Below are 10,054 nucleotides of genomic sequence, written 5' to 3'. Positions count from 1 at the left end.
GGACTGTGTGACCTTACAGGACCTCCAGAATCCGTGTAAGAGGAGCAGCCGAAGGAAACGAGTCCTCCAGGTATAAAGAACAGATAAAATCCCTTCTCAGAGCCGTAACTGAGGTGGAGGCAACCCAGGATTTGAGGCAAGGGGGCGAAATTTAGAGGGGGGCAAAAAATCCACAACTGGAAGGATGTGAATCCACTCCTCCCGAGCGGGTATACCCCCTCCAGCTGTTCTCTCCACCCCAAATAAACAGAAGGGGTAGTCTCGCACTGAGTTAACAGCTCAAGAAGAGGCTGGACCCTTGCTGGGGATAATGGGTGTTGTAGTTCAAAACCTCTGTCGGGGACTGGCTGGAAGAGAAAGGCTAGGCTCGGGAGAATCAAGACGCTCTTCCACACATTCAAGCTCTGGATTATGTTATATACACCCTAATTTAATTAAACGAAAGAGAATTCACGGTAGGTACACAGAGAAACATGAACAGGGGGGGAAAAACTAGCCAAACGGTCCAGCTTGACTGGAAACCACCACTGTTGCTTTTTCTCAAACAGAGCACAGTGAGTAAGGTTTTTTTCTGTGCATGTCCTTCTGTTTTTGTCCTCCTCCACCCACCCCCAAAAAGGGGGGTTTCAGTGAAAAGAATTGACCCCTGCTCTTGATTTGGCCCTCCTCTTCCTGTGTTCCTTCTTCTGCAGGCGCATCTCCATGGCCTTCTGGATCTCCATGAACGTCCTGCCTTTGGTTTCTGGGATCATCTTGAAAATGTAAATAAAGATGAAAATGGAGATTGGCCAGAAGAAGAGAAAAATGTAAGGACCGATCAGGGGCTAGAGAGGTGGGAAGGGAGGAGAGAGAGAGAAAAAGAGATGGACGTCAACAATATCCTGGTTTATTTTAATTCATCATCATCATCACAGAACTGCAGAGCTGGAAGGGGCCCTGTGGATCATCACGTCCAGCTCTTATCAAGAAGGCCTAGTGGAGAATCGAACTCCAGATGCCTAAACCACTGAGTTATCCAGCAGTTCTATAATAATAATAACCTTTGTCCTGAAATCTATAAAACCAAGCTTTGAGGAAAAGTCCGGCCCATCAGAGCGGGGCAGAGGGTTCTAATCCAAGTGTTGTTGGACTCCAAAGCCCATAATCCTCCACTCTTAGCTCTCCAAGCAAGGGATGGTGGGTGTTGAAGTTCAACATCCACGGAGTCACACCTTCTCCACTGTTGCATGACGGGCTGTCCGCAGAAGGAAATCTCCAAGATGCCTTAGCAATCCGGATTACAAACAGAACAGAAACTACCCTGAACATTTTTAGGGACTTGTGACTTTATGGGTCTTCAGGAGGGTGGACGGGATGAGGCTGGGCTTGGTTTAGATCCCTCGCTGGCCCAGCGACTCACCTCTAGACGAATAAACATCAGCGGTACGAAAAGCCGGGAGAACCAGTTTACAAATCCCCCGATCATGCAGGCTGAGCCCCGGGCTGATTGAAGGAACAGCTCCCCAACAAGCAGATAAGGAACAGGAGCTGGGTAGAAAGAAAGAAAGGTGTCAGGTGTCAAATTCCTGCTTCATTTAGTCAATGAGTGACCTAGGCTAGTGAAAGGATAGTCTGAACTGGAGGGTCATCAGATGGCACTTGGGATCCACCAGGGTCACTTGAACATACATAAGCCTGAACACGTGCAAACCCCCTTCGGGCTTTGAGTGGCAGCCCCGGGGACATTCTTGTTAAGTTAACCAGAAGAGGTCCCCGTCACCTTTACAAGTGTGTTCAGTGGGGACATGGGACAGGGCCTTCTCTGTGGCTGCTCCTGGACTCTGGAACCCCCTGCCACTGGAGGCCAGCCTGGCCCCATCTTGGCTGTTCTTCCACAAGCAGGCAAAGATCTTTCTCTTCAGGCAAGCTTTCCCTGAGTGACTGGCTGCCTGAGTGGGGTTTTTAACTGGATGGTAGTGCCTTCACTACTTTGAATGTGTTTTTGGTGCTGCTGATGTGTTTGTCTGGGTTTTATTGTATCGTATTCATTGACCCTTTTAGTACTGGATCCTCATTCTTGCTCATCTCAAATACCATCTTATGATTGGTGTAAACCTCCTTGGGTTCTTATTTTTTTAAGGACAAAGCCAAGTTATAAATATTTCAAATAAAGAGAACAATACCTGGCCCGACCATCTGTGCAGCGAGGAAGAGGAGGACAAGCATCGTGCTAATGTACGCCCACGAGGGGTTGTTCTTGACCTGTTGGGTAGAGTTGGTTGCGCAATGTGGATTCAAACATACTTGGCTTCTTGGCCAGAAACAGCAACGCATATAATAAACACTGCTCTCCAGAACACCACTCTTCCAAAGCAACTGGATTATTTTTGGAAATTTCTTCTAACCCAAGCATGAGACTTCATGCCACAGAAGAGTTTTGCAAGAGGAGCAGAGACCTCATTATAAGGTTGGGTGAGACCACCAGCAAAAGAGCGGAACACCCCCCCAAAAAAAATACACCAACATAGTTTAGATGCAGTATTTTACTGCATTGGATTGCAATCCCCCTGGTCTTTTTGACTGAGGATTCTGGGGCCTGTAGTCCCCACCGTCAACTTTTCCTGAGCTTGCCTCTCATTATGCCCATGTATATGTGTGTGTGTGAAGTTGCGAATCACAGACCTGAAGTTCCAGGAAGACAGCGAGCAGAATACTGATCATGCTGCAGATCATGATACCGATGAGGAGCAGAAACCTCCGCCCCACAGAATCGATGGAAAATATCTAGAGAACATAAAGGTGGAAGGGAGAGGAAGACAAAGGATCAAATTTTCCACTACAATCAGCCCAAATCTCCTCCTATAATGGGACATCTTCAGAGAGGCCCACCACACCTGTTGGACTTGCAAATTAAGCTCCTGTTCCCTTCCAAGGACCAGTCACAAAACACAACCTATTAAATGCAAGATACAGGAGTGAGGAAAATCATGTGCTATGCTGAACAAGCACATCTCACTCTTTCAGAGAGAGGAGGAGGAGGAGGAGGAAAGATAGGGAGGAGTAAAATGTGTATACTTTGTTATCTTTCCATTTTTGATGGGAAGACCGGCAAAGACCAGCAGTGATAGCATCAAAAAAAGAGCCTTCCTCAAGAAATATATTACTAGAGAGGGGATTTTTAAAAAATAAAATAAAATTGGATGACTAATCTCATCATTCCTCATTCTGGGAGTTCTACCTGACAGACAAACACCAACATTTTTGACTCACCTGAGAGAATAGGCCTCAAATGGAAGGTTTTGAGGCCAAGCTTGGCCTCGCCCCACCCAAGCTTCCTCTTCCTGTCCTGGTGCTAGCTGGGAGCTTTCTTTCTAAACAGGAAGCTGGGAGTACCTAGGCCTAGCGAGTCCTTAACATTTTTGTCCCAGGTAAGCCATATTTAGGTATATGCAAGGAGTCTGGCAGGTAGAACTCCCACAGTAGAGAATCATGGGATATGCAGTCCAAGAAATCCAAAAATCCCATCCTTACCTGTTTAAGAGTGAGCAACAAAAGGCTTACCACAAGTAACGTCACCAGATGGAGTCCACCATTCACCCCTAGGAGCATGAAGCGGATATATTTGCTGCCTATTCCCAAGGAAAGGTAGATTCTCTCTGCGTAAAAGTATACCTAGAATTCGATTACACCAAGCAAGGATATTAGTTGTGTTGAATAAATCACTGGTAAGCCAGAATTTGAGAATGATTCGGAGAGCGAATCAATTCCAAGGTGTCTTCTCTGCCAGGGACCATCTGGTCCGAAATCCAGTTGGCGGATTAAACCCAACCACTAGTCCTAGCCACCCTGGCTAGTGTTGGTGGAACGTTCAAGCCAAAGACACACAAAAAGCCACCGTCGCTTATCGCCGGTTCTATATATCCTCCGCTGTCATTCTTGGGATCTGTAGCTTGATGACACAGACGTCTCTGCTGTTGATCACAGCCATGGGCTGGAGCGAGAAATTAACTCTACTTCTTTCCCAAACTACAAATCTCAGAATGCCATCGGATGGACCCATGACTGTTCAAGGGCCATCACACAACTCTCTGGGTGTAGCCTAGCCAGGCTGGGTCCAGCGGCTTACTTACGCCATGCACACCAGTGAGCTGGTTTCCCGCCATCAAGATGATGGTGCAGATCATGTGCCGTCGGAGTTCCCGGAAACAGAGAAGCTTCAGCAGGTTCATGTTCTTCTCGGCTTTCTCACAAAGGTCCTCTAGAAGCATCTCCTCAACCTCCTCCTCCACATTGTCCTTTTGTCTCAGCATCTTCAAAGCTGGATGGAAGGAAAGCATTGGAGGAGAAATAAATTGCAGAATTGGAACCTTGGAGGACAACACTTTCAGAAGTTACGCTCTACCACTGGCAAGTACCCCTTCTCCGTCAACCCGAAGGATGCCCAGACATTGTTTTGAGGTCCCGGGTGTTGGTACCTTGCCTAGCTTCCGTTTCGTTCCCTTTCTGGATCAACAGAAACCTCGGACTTTCTGGGACAAACTGCAGTAAAACCATATTTAAAATAGCTATCACTCCAACAAGACTCATCAGATGTGGGAAACCTGTGGAAGAAGATCCAGTCACTAAAGTGGATGGGACATCTGTGTAATGACATGCCAACTGCCCCCTCTCTCCCATTCATTGATTTTTAAGAATGTATTAAAACTCTACTGCTGCCCACCTTTAAGAAAACAAAATATCTTCTAGATGGCAGTTCAACCTCTTGTGTTGATCTTCATAACACAACAATGCCAAGCTATATAAACATTATCAGCAGGATCAGTATCCACTTATTCACTTAGCCATGGTTTGAAAATATTCAAAATTTTAAAAGAAAAATCCTAGAAATATATATTTCCACCATGTCGTTACCAGAACGGACCACTAGAGGGAGACAGAAACCACGCTATGTGTACCATTCACTATTAAAATAGTGTTTGCTATAATCCTCATTATTCATAATCCATGGAAGAATTGGAAACTCAATCCCTGTGAATACCGGGTGTGTGTGTGTTCCAAATGTATTTCATAAATATATTCAAAAGTGTTGGAAGATTTATGAGTTGCTCTCAGACAAACACAGGTCGAAGGTTTTCATGTCTCCCCCCCCACCCCACCCCCCGCTGGAGTGAATTCTCATTCATTAAATGGTAAACCCCACAAACCAGCTGTTTAATTGCTTTAATTGTGTAGTGTAGACGTCCAAATCAATGATCACATGGGCCTGATTCAAATCGATATCTCTGAGATATCCGGATCAGAGCAGAATAGTCCGCTTCCTATCCACCGAAGCTGCCCGCTCTCGGCTTAGAGCAATGGCTTCCGGTTGCTCTTGGATAAAAACTCCCAGAAACCTTCACCACTAGGTGTCCTGTGTCAGGATCCCTGGGAGTTGTAGTCCAAGCACATCTGGGGACCCCAGGTTGGGAAACACTGGTTCCTAGAGGTTGCATTCACATGGGGGGGGTGGGAATTAACTTTTTAAGTCCATCCTTTTCTGACGTACCTTCTCGGTTCCCTAGGGCTTCGTGAAGGCCGAGGATTTGAGCCATCAGGACGCCCATGGTTAAGAACCAGGTGGACACCACGTGGAGGGCACCCCGCACGTTAGGAGGGGAGATTTCCACAATATACAGTGGAACCACACAGGAGAACATGCCTGGATGAAGGATAATTTCAAGAGTTAAGTTTACCACCTGTCTTATAGGTTTATGGGGACAGCTGGTGTAGTGGGTAGAGCAAGGGGGGCATGTCCTGCCCTCCAGATGCTGGCTAGAGTGTTGGGCTGAGGAGAGACTCCACTTGAAGCCCCCAAGCCATGAAACTCACTGGGTAGCCTTGGGCCACTCATTCTCCTTCAGCCTGGCCTGCCTCCCAAGGCTGTTGTGAGACAAAAGTAGGAAGAGGAAGCAAATCATCTAACCCCAAATTTGTACAGAGTGGCACCTTTTTGGCCAGGTTGCCCCCCCCCCTCTCCTTGTGCGAGGCAATCCTCCAAGCCAGTACCCCTTCCTCTCTTCTGAAACACTCGGTAGCAGAGATTTTGCACAGCCAAAGAGCAAATCCACTCTTTGGTTTGAGAAGAAAGCTTGACACTTCTGTTAGCTTGAACACTGGTGGGGGGGAAAAACCACGGAGATGAGCCTGATTCTGCCCCTGCTTGTTTTTAATGGATTTAAAGCCCCCACCCTGTTGGTCTCTCTCTCTCTCTCAAAGCGAGGAAACATGACCAAGGAGAAAATGCTTTGAAGCATATACAGAGGATTTATGTTCCAGGAATCTTGGCTTACAAGGTCAAAGCCGCAAACTCAGAACAGACTTTTGCAAGGCAGATTTCAGCCCTTGCCCCTGAAATGCGAATTTCGGGACTCTTTCTCACCTGAAGACATTCCGTTCAAAAGGCGTGCGAAGATTCCCACGTTGTACGAATTCCACGATCTGGAAAGTCCCAAAAGGGTAGCGCAGGCAATGTTGATGCAGTTACTTAAGAACAAGGTGCCTTTTCTAAAAGACAGTAAAGGAAAAGAGGCTAGCCAAGGGAGGAGAGGAGCTTGGGCCTTGTAGTGGATCCCTCCTCGTCCCATGACCAATCTGATCGGGTGGGTGGGTTGGTTTCACTGGTCGCTGAATGTGTAAAAAGTAGCTCAACCAACCAGAGAATCGAAACAAGGGCGGGGAGAAACCGTGGAATCAGAAGCTCCCGATTTTTTTAGGGATTATTTGTTTCAGTCGCCACTGAATACGCAAAGAGCAACGAAGCAGAAGGGTCACACAGTTGCAAGACGTTCATCAGTGGTTTTGTAGGTAATTCGTCCTGGTTTGCTCCTTCTGGGCAAAGAATTACACAAGACCCTGGCACTCTTGAGACCCAGCCACCCCAAAAACGTTCATTCCCTCTCTGTCTGTCTGTCTGTCTGTCTGTCTGTCTGTCTGTCCATCTGTCTGTCTGTGATCCCCAGCGTGGTGTAGTGGATAGAGTGATGGACTCTGGGACTGTGGAGAACTGAGTTCGAATCCGTCCATCTATCCATCTCTATAGCTCAGTGGTTTAGATCTCTGGTGGTGGAGCCAGAGGTTGGGAGTTTGATTTTCCCCACTGGGCCTCCTGGGAGGAGAGCCAACCTAGGTAGCCTTGGGCCAGTTGCCTAGTGCCAGGACACACCCAGAAGAAGGGAATGGTAAGCCACTTCTGAATACTCCCTACCTGGAAAAACCTGAGAAGGGTGGCCCTAAGTCAACACCGACTTGAGAGCCCATGAGTATTATTAACTGGGGCAACGCTGAGCGGCTGATCTCTCTTCCCTGAACCTCCAAGCAACCTGCTGAAAGTGGGTCATTCACCTGCCCCAGTGATCCACCAGGAAGCCGAGCAGCAGCAGGCCGGATAGAGCTCCAACGGGGAACATAATCGTGGTGACAGCCAACAGTTCATCATCAAACTTCAGCTCGTTGGGTTGCTCTTTCACTGGTTTTAATGTTGCATTGTGAAATTCTGATATAATCTAGGAAAAAAGCAGACATCACTCGGGGGGGGGCTCACTCTCCAACCTCTTGGGCAGAGAATGCTATTTTTTTCCATGCTGCTCTGCCACAGGTGCCATTGCCAGCTGCCACCTTGGCTGGGGGTAATGGGAGTCGTAGTCCAATATACCCAGAGGGGCATTGGGTTTACCCAATGGCTGCTCTTGGTAGACTCAGGGATAAGGAAAGATGCTTTTTAGTCCAAAGGTTCAATGGCAAGGAGAGCCAGCGTGCTACAGAGGACAGAGGGTCGTAGCAGGACTCAAGAGACCCAGGTTCGAATCCCCATTCAACCGCGGAAGCTCACAGAGGAGCTGCAAGAGAGAAGTCACTTCTTGAACATCTCACAGTCTTGAAAACCCTCTCCGAGTTGTCATGACTCAGAAGCAACCATAGTTTTAAAAAAAACCCAAAAACCCAGGATCCTTTCTCTGTCCACAAGACTCCCTCTCGTCCACAGGTGGGTTCCAGCTGGACATCCCTTAGTGGGTCCCCCCCCCATTCAGACAACGGGGAGCCCAGGCTTACCGCAGCCGAACTGTGGACAATCCAAAGGCTGTATCCGCACTGGAACATACCAATGGATGAAAACACTGTAGTCGAGAAGAGAAACGCCGTCAGCTTCTACGGGAAAGAGCCAGAGAAAACGGTTGCCGGGACATACAGGGCAAAGCACCCCCAAACTCATCCGCTTTGGCTGTGTTTTGCTGGCTTCGGACTCACTGGTTTCTTCCGCTTCGGCCTCACGATCTCTATGCTTCCAGCCGCATCCATGGCTTCTCTGGGACGGATCCCAAAATCGGACTTGGCTAAAGGAGAGGAAAAGGACGGGAGATTCCACGTCATATCCTCGGAAGAACCATCGCCCATCTGCCCTGGTTTCCCGTTCCCGGCAGTGGACGTTGAAGACTTCTCAATGCTTAAGTTTTCGGTGACGGATTTCCTTCACATGGGAAGCATTGCTATGGATGGCGCGAATCCCAGCCATCATCAACTTCAGCTAATCGCATGGCTAGCATAGATAACAGCAGCTCCTTCTCTACATCTTTCCCCTAACCTGCCATCAACACAGAACTGGCTTTAAACCATCTGTTTACCCCCCTGAGACGGTTTCGAAGGATGGCTAGGCCAGGACCCTTCCTCCCCATCTGACTGGACCACGCCCCCTGAGGCTGTCGAGATGAAGGGGCACCCAAAGGGCATCTAGTCATAACTTCAACAGGAAGGAATAAGGGAAAGAAAACCCACCTGCACCCCAAAAGTCTGTTCTCTACCTAGCCATAGCCTTCAAAGCGGGCTGCTACAGATTGAAGGCCGTAGCCAAGAAGATGGGAATTGTAATCTTAACCACATCTGGAGGCCTACATGAGGATGGTTTAAGAATATGACGAACTGTACCGGAAAAAAAAATAGGGAGACTGTATTATCCCAAATAATTCATGGATTATATTATCCCAGAACCTGGTAACTGGAGTTTGGAAAGAGGGAGGCCGGACAGATCTCCCCACAGACGTTTGGGGCAAAGAAGAAATGAAATTCATGAGCTTCACACCCATTTTTGTAGCAGAGAGAAGGGAACAAGGCGACAGACCTTCTTTTTCCATGAAGGATCTCCGTCGGAAGGTTAATGGCATCACAAGAAGCGGCCAGGAGGAGGAGGCTGCCGGAAGGTTCCGGGGGAGAACTTGGTGACAGTTGACAAAGCAAGGTGGGTTCTCCACAAGAGAAGTTGGTGTAAGAGCAGTTTTTTGCCCCCATCCCCCCATAATTGGATGTGGCTTAATTGCCAGTGTAACAGATGATGCCAGTCAGGAGGCCTCTGGTTCCGGTCACATCCAAAACGTAAATGCACCGGACGGGGTGAAAACAGGTGATCCTCTCTTGCTTTGCGTCAAAAACGACAATGCAGAGGTTTTTTAAAAAGTACTGGCCTCCCTCAACGGAATGGGTGAGATCATATTATGATGGTTTTAAGAGTTACCTTGAACTCGCTGCTGCTCCTGCTACAGTGACTCAGTTCTCCCAGATTTTCTGTGAAGGGGAGAAGTGATCAGAAACAAGAGTGCTCCTGGCCGTACAGGAAGTACATTTCGACCACCGCTAAGCCGTCATCACAGCTCACACACTTGCGCACTGAGGTATTAGAAGCTGTGTATCTCTAAAAAAATCAGTAAAACTTTGAGAGTGCGAAGGAGGCCAAGAGAATATTCGTCAGGACAGGTACAGCTTTTATGGTGTCTCATTTTTTTCTGAAAGGCTGCGACCTTCGGCTAGACAATAACGAATGGCAGAAAATTGAAATGATGTGTCTTGGCCATCATGAACAGATCTGAAGGTTGGATGGTTTAAAGAGATCAGCTGTGGTCTAGTGTTTAGGCCACTGTGTTTTTGTTTCCACTGAGGCCTAAAACGTGATCCGTCGCGTCCGTTTCGGCTCGACGGCTCTAAGATTTATTTACGTATTTATTTTGTTTACTAGCTGACCTCGGTCTGCTTCCTCTTTCTCAGGCTGCCC

General features: G+C 47.9%; 1 protein-coding gene across 3 annotated transcripts; it reads right to left on the bottom strand.

Annotated features, from left to right (window-relative positions):
- Window positions 1-396: 396 nt before the first annotated feature.
- Window positions 397-9,990, bottom strand: LOC110073257 (solute carrier family 2, facilitated glucose transporter member 5). Of its 3 annotated transcripts, XM_078379227.1 has the most exons (13): window positions 9,521-9,990; window positions 8,263-8,348; window positions 8,068-8,163; window positions 7,360-7,520; window positions 6,398-6,522; window positions 5,525-5,677; window positions 4,455-4,580; window positions 4,110-4,297; window positions 3,541-3,651; window positions 2,662-2,763; window positions 2,163-2,241; window positions 1,400-1,527; window positions 397-824 (listed from the first exon to the last, which is right to left on the bottom strand). In XM_078379227.1, exons 2-13 carry the CDS (start codon window positions 8,311-8,313, stop codon window positions 627-629), a joined length of 1,518 nt encoding a protein of 505 aa, XP_078235353.1. In that variant the 5' UTR covers window positions 8,314-8,348; window positions 9,521-9,990; the 3' UTR covers window positions 397-626. The 3 variants fall into 3 exon arrangements, with proteins under 3 accessions (XP_078235353.1, XP_072833688.2, XP_072833687.2); XM_072977587.2 differs by lacking the exon at window positions 9,521-9,990 and having other exon boundaries at window positions 397-752; window positions 8,263-9,494; XM_072977586.2 differs by lacking the exon at window positions 9,521-9,990 and having other exon boundaries at window positions 8,263-9,490.
- Between the last annotated feature and the right edge of the window lie 64 nt (window positions 9,991-10,054).

This window comes from Pogona vitticeps, chromosome 7 (assembly GCF_051106095.1).
Source record: "Pogona vitticeps strain Pit_001003342236 chromosome 7, PviZW2.1, whole genome shotgun sequence".
Classification (NCBI taxonomy): domain Eukaryota; kingdom Metazoa; phylum Chordata; class Lepidosauria; order Squamata; family Agamidae; genus Pogona; species Pogona vitticeps.
Note: the sequence above shows the minus strand (reverse complement) of the source record. Positions and strands in the feature narration are given on the sequence as shown.